The sequence below is a fragment of the Zingiber officinale genome, chromosome 2A (genome assembly GCF_018446385.1).
Source record: "Zingiber officinale cultivar Zhangliang chromosome 2A, Zo_v1.1, whole genome shotgun sequence".
NCBI lineage: Eukaryota > Viridiplantae > Streptophyta > Magnoliopsida > Zingiberales > Zingiberaceae > Zingiber > Zingiber officinale.
Genome location: NC_055988.1, coordinates 136,864,679 through 136,882,511, shown reverse-complemented (window position 1 = coordinate 136,882,511; position 17,833 = coordinate 136,864,679). Strand labels below are relative to the sequence as shown.

At 48.1% G+C, this 17,833-nt stretch overlaps 1 protein-coding gene across 1 annotated transcript; it reads right to left on the bottom strand.

Annotated features, from left to right (window-relative positions):
* Positions 1-15,097: 15,097 nt before the first annotated feature.
* Positions 15,098-16,877, bottom strand: LOC122042408 (uncharacterized acetyltransferase At3g50280-like). Its single transcript, XM_042602518.1, has 2 exons — positions 15,936-16,877; positions 15,098-15,755 (listed from the first exon to the last, which is right to left on the bottom strand). The coding sequence occupies exons 1-2, from the start codon at positions 16,835-16,837 to the stop codon at positions 15,299-15,301; spliced, it is 1,359 nt and encodes a 452-aa protein (XP_042458452.1). The 5' UTR covers positions 16,838-16,877; the 3' UTR covers positions 15,098-15,298.
* Between the last annotated feature and the right edge of the window lie 956 nt (positions 16,878-17,833).

Below are 17,833 nucleotides of genomic sequence, written 5' to 3'. Positions count from 1 at the left end.
GCGATTTCTGGGGGAGTACGGAAGAGTGCCTGAGGGAACCCTCCTGTTGAAACATATTCCGGGCGGTCTGCTTGCGCCGCCCGGCCTGCTGAAGCCGAGGTTGTTTGCTGTTGCGCTCGCTCAGCCTGTGCTTTCTCCTTTTGCTGCGCCACTATCTTGGCTGCCCTCGCCTCGACTATAGCGTCAAACTCTTCTTGTGAGAGTGCCACGGTATGTAGTCTTCCAGCCTCGTCCATTGCCTCTGCTCGGATGCAGGTGCGTTCCCACAGACGGCGCCAAATTGATCCTGTCCGAACCAGGAGTCAACGGACGCTGGGGATGTGGCGCTCCCTGCTGGATCCTCGAGTGCTCCGGCGAACCTGCAACAAAACCGAGCCGGGGGGTGTCCCGGCGACGGCCCTCCGACGCTCAAGTTAGGCGAAAGAATAAGAAAGTGGCTTAGAAAATGTAGACTCGTGTACCTCCGGTTGAAGAAGTGGAGACCTTATATAGACCTCTCGAAGGAGCCTGGGCACACCAATCAAAGCAATCACCTGCTTTTGACCATGCCTAGGTGTGGGCCTGTCAGAAGGGCATCCATAAGACCATACTGCTACTGTATCGACCTTTCCGTGACGTGATGGTGGGGCCTTTAATAGTGCCATCTTGCGTACAGTCTAATCATCATGCCTTTACTGACATACCATATCCCGAGCCGAGCGAATAGGCCGCTCGGCTAACCACTGTTCCCTCGCCACGATTCCGGCCGAGCGGACACCTCCGCTCGGCCACTCTGTCCTCGGCCGAGCGGACACATCCGCTCGGCCACTCGGCTCCGGTTCTCCTGCTTTGGCGTCGGAAACCCAAACCTTTGGCTGGGTAATCTCTGGTTCCGCTCGGACGGGACCCCATCTGTGGGTCCCCCATTTTTACCGCCGGATCAATATATTTTTAAAAAATTATAATATTCTTGTTAAAATTTATAATTTTATTCTAATAAATAAATTTAATATATTTATCTATGTTTTTCATAAGTAGAGTGTAAAATCTATAAATTAAATTTCAAAACTATTATTTTTTTATTTAAAAGTTGATTTATGAGCTTAACGAACATGTTCACGAGTTAACGAGCGGAATATTGTGAAACTTGAGCTTGGTTTGTTTATCTTAACGAGTCTCATTAAACGAGCTCAAACGAGTATATTGAACAGGAAGTATCTAAGTTAAGTAATCCTTTTTCAGTGCATCAATATAAGTCTGATGAAAAATATAAATAGTATATTGATCAAGTTAAGTAGTCCTCTTTCAGCAAATTTCTAACTGGACATTAGTACTTAACTTGATTAATCAAGTAAACATTGCTATCTTCTTATATTTAGATAGTAACTAAAGGTTAGACATTCGAGGATATTTTTTAGATGAATATTATTTTAAATAATATCATGTTCATGGGAAGATATTTGAAAACTTTTTTCAAAAATAATTTTATTTAAAATGTTTTTTTTGCAAAGTCTTGGTTTAAAATTCTTTTAAAACCTTACTAAACTTTGCAAATGGTTCAACAATTACTTCTGAAATATTTCTAAAATAATTTTATTTTTTACAAAATGACAACAAAATTAAGACATTGCTCGAAACAATAGAAATACTGAGGTTGCTGACCCAAGTGTGGGAGTCATAAAATATACGGCTAGATCATGATCTATTGTGGAGCATGCAATAGAGTGTGCGAGTTTATAATAAATTTATATAAGTATTTCTTTATAATTATCAATTAACTAATTTTAATTTATAAACAAATTTGTTTATGCAAGAAGACAATTTACAATGACCAACTGATTGTTGAGTGTGTTATTTAACAATACACATCAAAAGAATGATACTTTTATCTATATTCGATCAGACCATAAATGTAAGTATCTAAACTTTATTACCTCACACATTTATCAATGACTAGTTTTATCATTTGTATATTAAATAATAATAATATTTTTTTAAATAGGATGATATGACTGTCATAGTTGCACATGTCACATGATATTATAAATAATATATATTATGAGATTTTTGATGGAAGCAAAAAGAACTCCCTTTACGACCTTAGCTCTTAGGCAAAGGTTGTATTTAATCATGTGTTATGTATTCTTAGGTTCAAGGGTGGTTTGAGTTCTTCATTGGCTGAAGTTCAAACATTAAGGATGAAGAACCTAGAATTGAGAGCTTGGGTCATGACAATAGAGCAACCAATGGAAGATCGGGTCCAAGTGGTAATAGACTATTAGGTCAAGGCAACAATAGACCTATATTCAATACAAGATTTAATGTCTTGTTTTATGTTGTCTCATTCATTAGCTCATCCTCATCCTTTTCTTGAAATTTCAACTCCAAGAGCTATTGATGAGTAGATTATATAGGTTGTGTTTTGGCCATAAATATTTTTAGATAAATATTTGTATGTGTAAAGTTGATGATTTGAATGTCGTTACTAAATATTAAATTGATTGGTGTTAATATTATAATTGTGTAGAGTTGGGACTAGTTACTAATATAATTCTGCATATTGGTGTGATATTGTGATTTTGTATATGTTAATATATATTAAATTGTATCATGCTAAAATTATATTAAAATAATGATGAATTTAAAATTTTAATCGTTAATTTAACGATTAAATTTAAATTTGATTGCTAATTATTAAACCGTAGCCATGCTAATTTTTGACCTAATTAACAATAGCATGACATCCAATCCTTATCAAGCGGAGGTCGATTTTGCTAGCCGGACTCTGGATCTTTGAGATTAGCTCTTCTTGTATTTATCATTTTCAAATATGGTCAATATGATGTAACTACAAATTGTTGGATGATGTTGGACGATTTGAAAAGCTACAGAACAGGATTCCAGGGATGATGTAATAAGCCTATAATCAATAGAAAACTCGTTAGAGGGTGTCGGGGACGATTATAGCAAAGTCTCTCTAATGCTTAAGTTAGCTTCACCTCTAAAAAGTAGGAAATCTCTCAAAGCATAGGGTTTCTAGTGCATACCTTTACAGAGCTATTAACATTGAATATTTATAAGAGATGAAGGGAGATGATACTCCCGTAGCTGTCGATGATTTCCACAGGGATTATTATCTCGAGAGACTGTTAAATGGAAGTCAGTATCGTTGGACATAAACAATATGTAGCCGGAGATATATAGGGTATTTAGTTGAATTTAAAATTACACCGAATTCAAATTCAACTTACAATTGAGATGACATGAGCTGATAATCTCAGGCTGCCAGCAGGGGCTGGTTTTGAGCAAATCGTCCGAGCAGCAAGTCAGGTCAGCAGCTCGGGTCGGCAAACCAGCTCGACGGGTCGGCAGACCAGCTCGGCGGGTCAGCAGCTCAGTTCGGCGGGTTGGCAGCTCGGGTCGACAGACCAGCTCGGCGGGTCGGTAGCTCAGCTCGGCGGGTCGGCAGCTCAGCTCGGCGGGTCGGCAGACCAGCTCGGCGGGTCGGCAGCTCAGTTCGGCGGGTCGGCAGCTCGGGTCGACAGACCAGCTCGGCGGGTCGGCAGCTCAGCTCGGCGGGTCGGCAGCTCAGCTGAACAGCAGGTCAGGTCGGCAGCACAGTAGCTCAGCCGAACAGGGGGTCAGGTGGATTGATCGAGGCCTGCGAGTTCACAGTTTCCTTGAAACAGATTCGCCCCCATCTCCGGCTGTGCTTCGAGGCCTATTCGGGAGGTCTGTTTCCTAGGATACAACGATCTGACCGTGGACTCCACCAAGCACTGGTGGTCACGGCGAACTGAGTGGCACCCGATCACTATCACGGGCGCTCTGCCGAGCAGGAGTTCACAACAGAGGGGAACGAGGAGGAGGACCTTTGCTTTTGTTGCTCTCTCTTCTTTTCTCCATGTGATCACATCCTCCTTATATAGGAGCTCAGATCAACGGCAGTGTTAATGACCTTAATGGTCATTATTAGCCAAACAGCGAAATGGCCACCGTTTCACTCATTATTATTCAGCCGATTTTATTCTGCATTAATCTCGAATTAATGTATCCGTTTTACAGCAACAAAAAGTTCAACGTGGCAAAATGTTGGTTGTTCTGGTTGGGCAAATTTTTGCCCCGACCGGTCCGGCATTCGTGTGCGCAGGTCGCGCTCGCGCACGAGTCAACTTGGTTCAATGCAATCCGGGCCCTGGATTTGCACCCCCCCTGCGCACCCACGCGTGAGAGAGAAGAGAGCCTCTCCCCATGCATTTGTTCACATCCTCAATGCATGTGAATCAATATAAACCAACAAACTTGCCTTGAAACTTCCAATGTGGGACTAAAGTCCCATTCACAATGGAGCTTCTTCTCTTCCACCTCTTCTCCATTCACACTTATTCAACAATCCCCCACATGAATGGAGATATGGTATGTGATAGCATTCAGCAGTTGAATCAAGTATAGGATAAGTAGGGTTTACCCTTTGAACCTTCCCTTGTGAAGATCTGGTTGCTTACTGGCTGATAGTAGACATGATGTCCTTGAACTATACTGCCGTCTGTGTAAGCAGTGATAAATCTCACCCAAGACTCTCCCTGATACAACTCAGTTCTCATGAGTGTGTTCGTTCTTGGCCATGAACACACCTGGTTCTGTGAGAAGCTCTAAGAATTGTGCCTCCAATTCTCTTCGAAACGGCCCCACTTCTTTCTCACATAGGTGATCCCTCAAGAGTTACCATCTACTCTTTTTTATCATTAAAAGCTCATTAGCTTATCCTGCTCTAGTCACTATTTCAATGGGCTACCCCCCACAGTGTGTCTAGTCAGTGCAGATTAGTTGTCCCTTTGAACCTAGTTTTTGGGATCTCTAGTCAGCATAGGTTGGGTGTCCTTTGCACTGATCGCTGACAACGGCATCAAGCCCATTCCCTGTGACGAGCTTGCAACTAACTCTCGATTTATCCCTTTGGTTAGCGGATCCACTAGGTTATCCTTTGACTTCACATAGTCAACAGTGATAACTCCAGTTGAGAGTAGTTGTCTAATGGTATTGTGTCTACGACGTATATGTCTAGACTTACCATTATACAGATGGCTCTGTGCCCGACCGATTGCTGATTGACTATCGCAATGTATGCAAATCGCCGGCACCGGTTTCGCCCATCATGGAATATCTTCTATGAATTGTCGTAGCCACTCAGCCTCTTCACCGCACTTGTCAAGAGCTACAAACTCAGATTCCATCGTGGATCTGGTTATTACGGTTTGCTTAGAAGATTTCCAGGAAATGGTTGCACCTGCTAGAGTGAAGACATACCCACTCGTAGACTTAGAGTCTTTTATATCGGATATCTAACTTGCATCGCTGTATCCTTCGATTACAGCAGGATATCTCATATAGTGCAGACCATATTCATGAGTATATCTTAAGTACCTCAATACTCTTGTTATCTCTTTCCAGTGCTTAACATTGGGATTACTTGTGTATCTACTTAGTTTACTTACTGCGTAGGCCAAGTCGTCGTGTACAACTCATCAGGTATATCAGACTTCCAATCACCCGAGAGTACTCTAGCTGAGAGATACTTTCACCTCAATTTTTTGATAGATGTTGACTCGTATCTATCAGCGTTTGTGCCAATGCAGTATCACCCTCGGTGAATTTCTCAAGAATTTTGTCCACGTAATGGACTGACTAAGAACAAGTCCTTCTGTTATTCTAAGGATTTTGATTTCTAAAATCACATCAGCTAGGCCCATGTCTTTCATGTCAAATCTTAAATTCAACATATCTTTAGTGGATTTGATTATCTTTATCACTACTCCCAATGATAAGTATGTCATCTACATATAGGCACAATATGACATAGTCACTCTCTGTGGCTTTAATGTAGATACATTTATCACATTCATTAATCTTAAATCTACATTCCTTCATGACATTATCAAATTTTTCATGCCACTGCTCTGGTGCTTGTTTTAAGCCATATAATGACTTCACCGATCTATATACCTTATTTTTCTGTCCTGGCACAGAAAACCCCTCAGGTTGGTCCATGTAGATTTCCTCTTCTAAATCCCCGTTTAGAAAAGCTGTCTTTACATCCATTTGATGTATTTTGAGATTCCATAGAGCGACTATAGCCAACAATACTCTAATGGAAGTTATTCTCGATACCGGAGAGTATGTATCGAAGTAATCAAGGCCTTCTCGTTGTCGGTATCCTTTGATTACCAATCTGGCCTTGTATTTATCGATCGTGCCATCTGACTTCATTTTCTTCTTGAAAATCCACTTGCAACCTAGTGGTTTACTTCCCGGAGAAAGATCCACAAGTTCCCAAGTGTGATTTTACAAGATAGATTCTATCTCAGATGCAATTGCCTCTTTCCAGTGAGGTTCATCAGAAGAGCCTACAGCTTCTGAGTAACTATGGGGCTCACTCTCCAACATGGAAGTGATAAAATCCGATCCATAGAATTTTTCTACCCGAGCTCTTTTGCTCCATCTAGGCTCAACCTCCAATGGTTCCTCATTGTCATCATTTTCTTCTTCGCCTTGTGTTTCATTCGCCCGTTTTGAGGAGCTAGCATCCTCACGGGTCTTATATGGAAACACATGCTCGAAGAAAGAGACATTTCTCGATTCGATTATCGAGTTCTTATGTATCTCCGGTATGTGTGACTCATACACACAAAATCGATAAGCACTGCTGTTATGTGCATATCCAATAAATATGCAATCAACAGTCTTTGGTCCTATCTTAATTCTTTTTGGATCAGGCACCAACACTTTGGCAAGACACCCCCACATTCGTAAATATTTGTAGGACGGTTGTCTTCCATTCCACAACTCATAAGGGCTCTTATCTATTTTCTTCCGAGACACCTTATTTAAAAGGTAATTAGCTGTTAACACAGCTTCCCCCCACATGAACTCTGGCAATCCAGAGCTTAAGAGTTCGATTCTTTCGTTCATCATCTCCTTAAGAGTTCGATTCTTTCGCTCAGCAACCCCGTTTTGCTGAGGAGTATAAGGAGCTGTTGTTTCATGTCTGGTCCCATGTTCAGCACACAACTCAGCGAACGGTGACACATATTCACCGCTTCGGTCACTTCGAACCACCTTAATCTTTCTATTAAGCTGATTTTCAACCTCGTTCTTATAGAGAGCAAATTTCTCTATAGCTTCATCCTTACTTTTAAGAAGATACACATAACAGTATTTTGTGTTATCATCTACAAAAGTGATGAAGTATTTATTTCCACCATGCGTTGGCGTACCTTTTAGATCGCGCGCGTCAGTGTGGATTAGGTCAAGTGGTTCGTTACTTCTTTCAATATGTTGAAAGGATGACCTTGTTATTTTCGCTTCAACACAAATCTCACACTTGTGTTTTGGGTCAAGGTGGAATGTAGGTATGCTTTGCATGTTTATTAATCTACGCAATACATCGTAGTTAACATGTCTTAGTCTACCATGCCACAAACACGAAGACTCAAGCATATAAGTGGAATAACTTTCAGTTTTATTTATCTTGGGCCTAATGGCCATTACATTGAGCTTAAACAGCCCATCAGATACATAGCCTCTTCCTACAAACATCCCATTTTTGGACAGTACAACTCTGTCCGACTCAAAAACAATGCGAAAGTCATGCTTGCTCAGAAGTGATCCGGACACTAGATTCTTCCGAATCTCCGAAACATACAGCACATTGTTCAGAGTGAGGTCCTTGCCCGAGGTCATCTTCAGCACCACCTTTCCTTGGCCCGTGATGTCCGAGGTTGCTGAGTTCCCCATGAACAGTTTGTCTCCAGTGACTTCTTCGAAGTTGTGGAGCATCTCTTTGTTGCAGCAGACATGTCGAGTGGCTCCAGTATCGATCCACCATTGCCACGGGTTTGAACCGATCAGGTTCAGCTCAGAGACCACAGCGCAGAGGTCGTCCATTTCTGGTCCCTCGTTCAGGTTGACCTCCTGCTTCTTCTTCGGCTTTCTGCACTCCGAAGATTTGTTACTCACTTTGTCACAGTTGAAGCACTTCCCAGAGAATTTCTTCTTGCTGATGCCTCCTTTGGGTCCCATCTTGGAAGACTTGGGGTTCTTCCGTTTCGAGCTTTTTCCGTGCTCGACCACGTTGGCTTTGACAGTAGCCGGAGAGAACAACTTTCTCTCTGAACTCTTGTTGTCTTCTTGATGCAGAGTCGACGATGAGTTCCTCCACATTCATCTCCTTTCATTTGTGCTTGGTAGTTCTTGAAGTCCTTCCAGTAGGGAGGCGACTTCTCGATGATAGTGACCACTTGGAAGGTTTCACTTAAAACCATCCCTTCTGAGTGGATCTCATGCAAGATCACCTGAAGCTCTTGGACTTGACTGATCACCATCTTGGAGTCAACCAATATCTTGTAGTCTAGAAATCAACCTACGATGAACTTCTTTGCATCCACATCCTCCGTCTTGTATTTCTTGTCCAAAGACACCCACAGTTCCTTAGTTGTTCTTTTCATACTATACATAATATACATTAAATTGGTAAGACAGTTAAGAATGTAGTTTCAGTATAGAAACCCTAAATGGTTCCATGCCTCTACTATACTGATGGTTTGGGCATCAATATCCTCCGTAGCCAACTTGGGAGGGTCCTTGGTCAAGAACAGTGCAGGTTGAGTGTGGTCGGGTAGAAGAGCATCTTCTGCGCCACCTCTTGAAGTTCAATCCACTGAACTTCTCTGCCTTTCCATGGTCGATTGGCACAGTTCAGTCGGAGGGGGCCTTGAAGTGTTGAGCATCTTGTTCGTAGCCATCTCAACAGAATCGAGTCTGTTTCAAGATTGTTGGACACAAACAATCTGTAGCCGGAGATATATAGGGTATTTAGCTGAATTTAAAATTATACCGAATTCAAATTCAACTTACAATTGAGATGACCTGAGCTGATAATCTCAGGCTGCCAGCAGGGGCTGGTTTTGAGCAAATCGTCCGAGCAGCAAGTCAGGTCAGCAGCTCGGGTCGGCAGACCAGCTCGGCGGGTCGGTAGCTTAGTTCGGCGGGTCGGCAGCTCGGGTCGACAGACCAGCTCGACGGGTCGGCAGCTCAGCTCGGCGGGTCGGCAGCTCAGCTGAACAGCAGGTCAGGTCGGCAGCTCGGGTCGGCAGACCAGCTCGGCGGGTCGACAAACCAGCTCGGCGGGTCGGCAGCTCAGTTCGGCGGGTCGGCAGCTTGGGTCGACAGACCAGCTCGGCGGGTCGGCAGCTCAGCTGAACAGCAGGTCAGGTCGGCAGCACAGTAGCTCAGCCGAACAGGGGGTCAGGTGGATTGATCGAGGCCTGCGAGTTCGCAGTTTCCTTGAAACAGATTCGCCCCCACCCCCGGTTGTGCTTCGAGGCCTATTCGGGAGGTCTGTTTCCCAGGATATAACGATCTGACCGTGGACTCCACCAAGCACTAGTCGTCACGGCGAACTGAGTGGCACCTGATCACTATCACGGGCGCTCTGCTGAACAGGAGTTGCACGACAGAGGGGAACGAGGAGGAGAACCTTTGCTTTTGTTGCTCTCTCTTCTTTTCTGCCTGTGATCACATCCTCCTTATATAGGAGCTCAGATCAACGGCAGTGTTAATGACCTTAATGGTCATTATTAGCCGAACAGCGAAACGGCCACCGTTTCACTCATTATTATTCGGCCGGTTTTATTCTGCATTAATCTCGAATTAATGTATCCGTTTTACAACAACAAAAAGTTCAACGTGACAAAATGTTGGTTGTTCTGCTTGGGCAAATTTTTGCCCCGACCGGTCCGGCATTCGTGTGCGCAGGTCGCGCTCGCACACGAGTCAACTTGGTTCAATGCAATCCGGGCCCTGGATTTGTACCCCCCCTGCGCACCCACGCGTGAGAGAGAGAGCTTCTCCACATACATTTGTTCACATCCTCAATGCATGTGAATCAATATAAACCAACAAACTTGCCTTGAAACTTCCAATGTGAGACTAAAGTCCTATTCACAATGAAGCTTCTTCTCTTCCACCTCTTCTCCATTCACACTTATTCAACAGGTATAAGGGCCGGATTTGATCCATGAGACTATTAAAGCACCAATTCCTCCGAGTACGTAGTTGGTTTAGGGAAGTCATCTTTAGATATCTACTTTTGATGAGATGTTAAACTAGGAGGCTACTAGCTATCTCCTTCGAAGAGTCAACCAACTTTTGACAAGGAACCGGTTCACCAAAAATACAAATTATTACCCCATACCACCACGTACAAAGTTCATCATTAAGCACTATTGATTCGGATATGTGAGGGGGTCAAAGGCAATTAAAAGAAAGAAGAAGGGCATTTTTGTAAGGGGACGTTTAGGTTTTTTTTGGTGATTAAGGCAAGCACGAGAAAAGGGGACGAAGGGGCTCGCGTTTTGGTGGTTTTCCGCCGCCAGGGAGAAGCTTGGCTTCATCTCCCATCCCTCGTCGGCTCTGAGACCAGCGGCCGGCAGACCCCCACCCCCCCCCTCTTCCTTTCCTTCGGCTTTCTTCACGTCAACACAGTCGAGAGGCATTGTCGTCTACTCCGTTCCCTCTCCTCCACGCTGCCGCCACCTCATCCCGCCGCCGCCGCAGAGAGGAAGGAGGAACGTTCCTCTATCGCCGCCACCCGCAGTCAGCACTGCCTCCGGTTGACGCCGCCTAGGGACCGGACCTCCGCCTCTCCTTCTCCTCCTCTAGCCATAGCTACCGCGAGTAGGGAGGGGGAAGTTCTCCTCTTCCTCGTGCAGCCACATGGGGCGACTTGTGGCTCACCGGGTTTAGCAGCCACCACCGCTGCCTACAGCAGCGGTCGGCGCCGCCTCCAGCGCTCGGCGCCATCTCCAGCCACTGCCACCTCTCTTGGCAGCCTTACAGCTGACTCCGACGGCCTTATAGTCGTCTTGTCCATCATTTGAGGCATAGATTGGATCCACTGTGGCATCTCCGGCAGCCGTCCGTGATGTATTCGGCCATCGAGCCGTGGTGCTTGGTTCTTTGTAGCACTATGGGTGTTGTGAGTTGTTGCTATTGACCGGCCTTTGAGTCGTGACTGTATGTTATATCCCGGCCTGCGAGCCAATGTCATATGCCGGCCGTGTCGCCGTTGTATTCCGGTTGTATCTCACCTGTCGGAGCCCCGCAGTGTTAGGCTCCATGTCGCCACCTCCGGACCTCCTCTTTAGTCGGCTCAGATGCCTTCACTATTCCAGGTGACCGCGACTCGATCAGCTCCTCCATCCATCCAAGGGCGCCCCCCTGGGCCAGGGTACGTTCTCGTACCTTTTCTGCATTTAGTTAACTATTCTGTCATTAGTATTTGATTGCTCATATATCTGTGGGATTCGCCTCGAGCACCGAGGTACCAGAGGCCGGGGCGACCCGGTCGCTGGATACAGGTACAGTTGACCGGAGGAGGACTTCTGACGATCTGGTCAACGTAGAGGACAGCTCACCACCGGGTCAAGAGGATGCGGTCAACCCTCCAGACACGTCATTCCGGCAGGTTCTTCTCAGCTTCCAGACAGGAACAAAATGGCGCCGTCTGTGGGAACGTGCCTGATCTGGAACGTGAAGATGGACGACGCCGGAGAGTTCTGCCATTCTCAGGACCTCGGTCAGTTTTTCCGTTATCTGTTCTCGGTTAGTTGTATGATCTGTATTAGTCCCATGATGACGGAGACCCCCGAGCCGATCGGCCGGGAGGATTATATACGAGCCAAGGGCTCGATGGTGAAGACCCCCGAGCCGATCGACCGGGAGGATTATATACGAGCCTGTGGCTGCCACGGGCTCGATGGTGAAGACCCCCGAGCCGATCGGCCGGGAGGATTATATACTAGCCAGGGGCTCGATGGTGAAGACCCCGGAGCCGATCGGCCGGGAGGATTATATACGAGCCAGGGGCTCGATGGTGAAAACCCCCGAGTCGATCGGCCGGGAGGATTATATACGAGCCAGGGGCTCGATGGTGAAGACCCCCGAGCCGATCGGCCGGGAGGATTATATACGAGCCAGGGGCTCGATGGTGAAGACCCCCGAGCCGATCGGCCGGGTGGATTATATCCGAGCTGCAGGCTCGATTGCGAAGACCCCCGAGCGGATCGGCCGGGAGGACTATATTCGAGCCACGGGCTCTATGATGAAGACCCCCGAGCCGATCGGCCGGGAGGATTATATCGAGCCGTGGCGCCACGCTCGATGGCGAACCAGGCCGATCGTAGGGTTTGAATTAGCCCTCGGGTAGTCCTAGCGGACGTGAAACCGTAGAGTCGAACCGGCGACTATAAAAACCCCGACTTGAAGACCGTCTAGCCCAGATGTTAAACCGTAGAGTCGAACCGGCGACTATAAAACCCCGGCTTGAAGACCGTCTAGCCCAGACGTTAAACCGTAGAGTCAAACCGGCGACTATAAAACCCCGGCTTGAAGACCGCTGCATGGACTAGCTATCAGATATTCTATCTCCCCCGTTCGGGGTCGAGCGATTATTACTGGCCTCGAGCCAGCTTATCAGTACATCATATATCTATCTCCCCCGTTCGGGGTCGAGCAGTCGTCGCGAGCATCTATCTCCCCCGTTCGGGGCCGAGCGGTTTTCACGTGTCATGGAGCATACCGGAGCCTTTTATCTCCCCCGTTCGGGGTTGAGTTATTACCGATGGTCACGGACAGGAGTACCCCCACTGGTTGTGGACCAAGATCTCTGGGCTTTGCGTCTGTTCGGCTCACGACACTCCAGCTCTGTTTGCGCATGATACGCCCGTACGGCATCAGCCACTTAGTTTTACTCGATTGCTGGGTCGGCACCTTACGATCGCCCGTTGACCATTTTTGGGGCTGCGCAGTTAGCACTTTCATAGTCGTCCGCCCGGCATCTATTCGACCGATCGACATCATTCCGGTCGCACGCGCGGCATCGTCCGCCCGGCATCTATTCGACCGATCGACATCATTCCGGTCGCACGCGCGGCATCGTCCGCCCGGCATCTATTCGACCGATCGACATCATTCCGGTCGCACGCGCGGCATCGTCCGCCCGACATCTATTCGACCGATCGACATCATTTCGGTCGCACGCGCGGCATCGTCCGCTCGGCGTTTATTTGATCGATCGCCATCGTTCTGGTCACACGCTCGACATTGTCCGCCCGGCATCTATTCGACCGATTGACATCATTCCGGTCGCACGTGCGGCATCGTCCGCCCGGCATCTATTCGATCGATCGCCATCGTTCTGGTCACACGCTCGGCATCGTCCGCCCGACATCTATTCGACCGGTCGACATCATTCCAGTCACACGCGCGGCATCGTCCGCCCGGCATCTATCCGTCCGATCGACATCATTCCGGCCGCACGCGCGGCATCGTCCGCCCGGCATTTATTCGATCGATCGGCATCATTTCGATCGCTCGCACGACAGCGTCCGTTTAGCATCTATCCATCCGATCGGCATCATTTCGATCACTCGCATGACAGCGTCCGTCTAGCATCTATCCAATCGGCATCATTTCGATCGCTCGCACGACAGCGTTCGTCTAGCATCTATCCATCCGATCGATAGCACTTCGATCGTCCGGTCGGTATCTACGTGGCTGCACACTCGGCATTGGTTCGATTACAGACTTGGTCCGCTCGGTATCGTTACCATCTCCTATGACGCCACTATTATAGCGACCGCTCGAGCAACATTATATTATTGGTTCAACGATTTGGCTTTGACATCGAGAGTGGTTCAATTCTTTGCAATAGACTGTCCAGTCAGTCGGACTCACGCCTCCTTCGACTAGACTTGAAGGGGAGGCTTGTGATCCGGATATGTGAGCGGGTCAAAGGCAATTAAAAGAAAGAAGAAGGGCATTTTTGTAAGGGGACGTTTAGGTTTTTTTTGGTGATTAAGGCAAGCACGAGAAAAGGGGACGAGGGGGCTCGCGTTTTGGTGGTTTTCCGCCGCCAGGGAGAAGCTTGGCTTCATCTCCCATCCCTCGTCGGCTCCGAGACCAGCGGCCGGCAGACCCCCCCCCCCCCTCTCTTCCTTTCCTTCGGCTTTCTTCACGTCAACACAGTCGAGAGGCATTGTCGTCTACTCCGTTCCCTCTCCTCCACGCTGCCGCCACCTCATCCCGCCGCCGCCGCAGAGAGGAAGGAGGAACGTTCCTCTATCGCCGCCACCCGCAGTCAGCACTGCCTCCGGCCTCCTCGCCGGCTGACGCCACCAAGGGACCGGACCTCCGCCTCTCCTTCTCCTCCTCTCGCCATAGCTACCGCGAGTAGGTAGTGGGAAGTTCTCCTCTTCCTCGTGCAGCCAGATGGGGCGACTTGTGGCTCACCGGGTTTAGCAGCCACCACCGCTGCCTACAGCAGCGGTCGGCGCCGCCTCCAGCGCTCGGCGCCATCTCTAGCCGCTGCCACCTCTCCTGGCAGCCTTACAGCTGACTCCGACGACCTTATAGTCGTCTTGTCCATCATTTGAGGCATAGATTGGATCCACTGTGGCATCTCCAGCAGCCGTCCGTGATGTATTCGGCCATCGAGCCGTGGTGCTTGGTTCTTTGTAGCACTATGGGTGTTGTGAGCTGTTGCTATTGACCGGCCTTTGAGTCGTGACTGTATGTTATATCCCGGCCTGCGAGCCGATGTCATATGCCAGCCGTGTCGCCGTTGTATTCCGGTTGTATCTCACCTCTCGGAGCCCCGCAATGTTAGGCTCCATGTCGCCACCTCCGGACCTCCTCTTTAGTCGGCTCAGATGCCTTCACTATTCCAGGTGACCGCGACTCGATCAGCTTCTCCATCCATCCGAGGGCGTCCCCCTGGGCCAGGATACGTTCTCGTACATTTTCTGCATTTAGTTAACTATTCTGTCATTAGTATTTGATTGCTCATATATCTGTGGGATTCGCCTCGAGCACCGAGGTACCAGAGGCCGGGACGACCCGGTCGCTGGATACAGGTACAGTTGACCGGAGGAGGACTTCCGACGATCTGGTCAACGTTAAGGACAGCTCACCACCGGGTCAAGAGGATGCGGTCAACCCTCCAGATACGTCATTCCGGCAGATTCGTCTTCTCAACTTCCAGACAAGAACAACTATAAAATTCACGGGTGAAAGAAATAAGAATGTTACATCATCTCCTTTCTTATTAACTTGAAGGAAATTAACCTTACTCCTTTGCTCCCGCATCTGGGCGCGCAGTGGCGTGAAGCCCCTACTTTAATAATTTTTGCTAAATCATCTCCGTTCAGGTTTTGTACTGATAACTGCTGGAATTGGAAATGTTGCACAATGTGAAGCCTTGCTAATTGCCGGAAAGCATGCGCATCAACTCCTCGTCCTTGACTAGTGCGCCAAGCGTCTCGGGCAAAAGGCACACCCCCATCCCAATGCTCCCTCTCTCAGGCCCTGGATACACAGTCACCTTTCCATCTCTCTTGTTTGCTGCTCCACTCCTCACGCCGACCGGTCTCCCCCATCCGAAGTCATTCCCATACACATTGAACCGCGGAGAACTACCCGTTATCAGGTCAGTCGACTTGGACTTGTTGTGCACGTAACTGAACGACGGCGTCGCCACCCAGTCCGTTAGGTAATTTCGCACCCAGGAATCATTGAACGAAGCAACCGTTTGGTTGAGTTGCCACGCCGCCCAACCGAGCCCGCGCTGCAGCAATTCCCCTGCCGTCACATTCCGCGTCGTGGCCACGTGGATCGCGTTGCCGAGATAACTTTCTGGCAGTGGGGGAGTCACCCTTGTCCTACACGAGAGCAGATCTCCTGGTCCGCAATTTACGGACCAGGGGATGGTCCATTACATATGGATCTTTGATTTGAATGAACCCCACTTATTTAAAGATGGGGTCCATTCAAATCAAAGGTCCAGATCAGTGGACCATCCCCTGATCCACAAATTGCGGAGCAGGAGATCCCTGCCCGTCCTACACCCGATGACAATACTGTACGACGTCTCCATGTTAGGATCGAGGCGACGCGCCCGAGTCACGGACACCCAGATGAAGGAGAGCAGAGACTGGAGGGAGGAGATTTGGCCGTCGGTGCCCATCTCAGCGTTCACCGTAGCCTTGAGCTTGGCCACCTCGGCAGCTGAGAAGTGGAAGGTGCACTCCTCCACGGGAGCGTAGACAGGCCTCCTGATGAAATCGTTTGCGCTGCCGAACGGGAGACGGATCGGTGGATTGCAGGAGTCTAGGAACCAGCGGTCGACGGCCAGGGGGTTGCTGACCTCGGGACAGCTGCCGCTTCGGCAGATCTGCGACCAGGAGTTGAAGAAGTTCCAGAAGACAGTGCCGTCACCCACGGCATGGTTGAGGGAGCAAGCGATGAAGATCCCGTCGGCGAGCTCAGTGACTTGGGCGGCGAGAAGTGGTGAGCAATGGCCGTCGTAGCTGAGAGCGCCGTTAAGGGGGAAGAAGGATCGCACGACGGGGGGCACATAGAGCGAGTGGAGTATGCTGGAGACGGTCACACTTGGGGCGGACGCGTGGATGAAGTCGGCTCCTTCGTCGTTGCACATGAGGGAGATGGAAAGCGAAGGAGGGAAAGTGGATAGGTTGGCGACGGAGAGGCGGCCGGCCAAGGGAAAAAATCGGTCGACGGCAGCGGCGAAGGAATCGCGGAGTCGGGAAATGCTAAGGGTTGCGTCGGCGTCCGACGATGGCGGCCAGAGGAAGAGAATGCCCTTTTGGATGTAGTCGACGGAGAGTAACTTCAGATCCCAGGGAGTGAGATGGATCAGTCGACCGCCGTCTTCCTCGCAGGGGCGAGGGGATGGTCGGACTGGGAAATTAGAAAGGATGCGTACCTCACTATTCTCCATCATATCTAGATCTGGTCTTCTAATATTTTTCCATAAATAATTGATTTAAAAAGGCGTCAATCCGGTCATTCAAGTGGTGAGTAACTTACGCGAAAGCTGCAACTGCGATAACGCTGGAGATGGTCCCCTCCCCTCCCAAAGAGAACAGATGCATATGATCACATTTTGTGGTTCAGGAAATAGATCATTTGTATATATTAATGGAGATGAATAATCTTCGTCTATTTTATAAATGAGGATCATCTATTTCATCAATATATATAAAAAGATCATCCCTTATATCGTAAAAAATGGTCCAAAGAATCTGACCCCCTCCCAATGAGAGCAGATCCTCTGATCTACTTTTTACTATCTAAGTGATGATCCCTTTGCATACATTGGTAGAATAGATAACCCCTACTCATAAAATAGGTGGAGACCGTTCATCTCCACCAATATATGCAAAGAGATCATCCCCTCGATCGTAAAAAGCGGTCCAGAGAAACTGGTCCCCTCCTAAAGAAAGCAGATCCTCTAAATTATTTTTTGCGGTCCAGAAAATGGTCCCTTTGCATGTATTGGTGGAATAGATGACCCCAACTCTTATAGATGGAGACCATTTATCTCAACCAATGCATGCAAAGAGACCATCCCCTCGACCATAAAAAGTATCCATTGGAACTGGTCCCCTCTCAAAGAAAGCAGATCCTCTAAATCACTTTTTGTGGTCTAAGAAATTGTCCCTTTACATGCATTGATGGAATATATAGCCCCCACTCATAAAATAGATAAAGACCATTCATCTCTATCAATACATACAAAGGGACCATCCTTTGAACCACAAAAAGCGGTCCAGAGAATCCGATCCCCTCCCAAAGAGAGCAGATCCTCTGGACCGCTTTTTGCGATCCAAGGGATGGTCTCTTTGCATGCATTGGTGGAATAGACGACCCCCACTCATAAAAATAGATGGATATCATTCATCTCCACCAATGCATGCAAACGGACCATCCCCTAAAC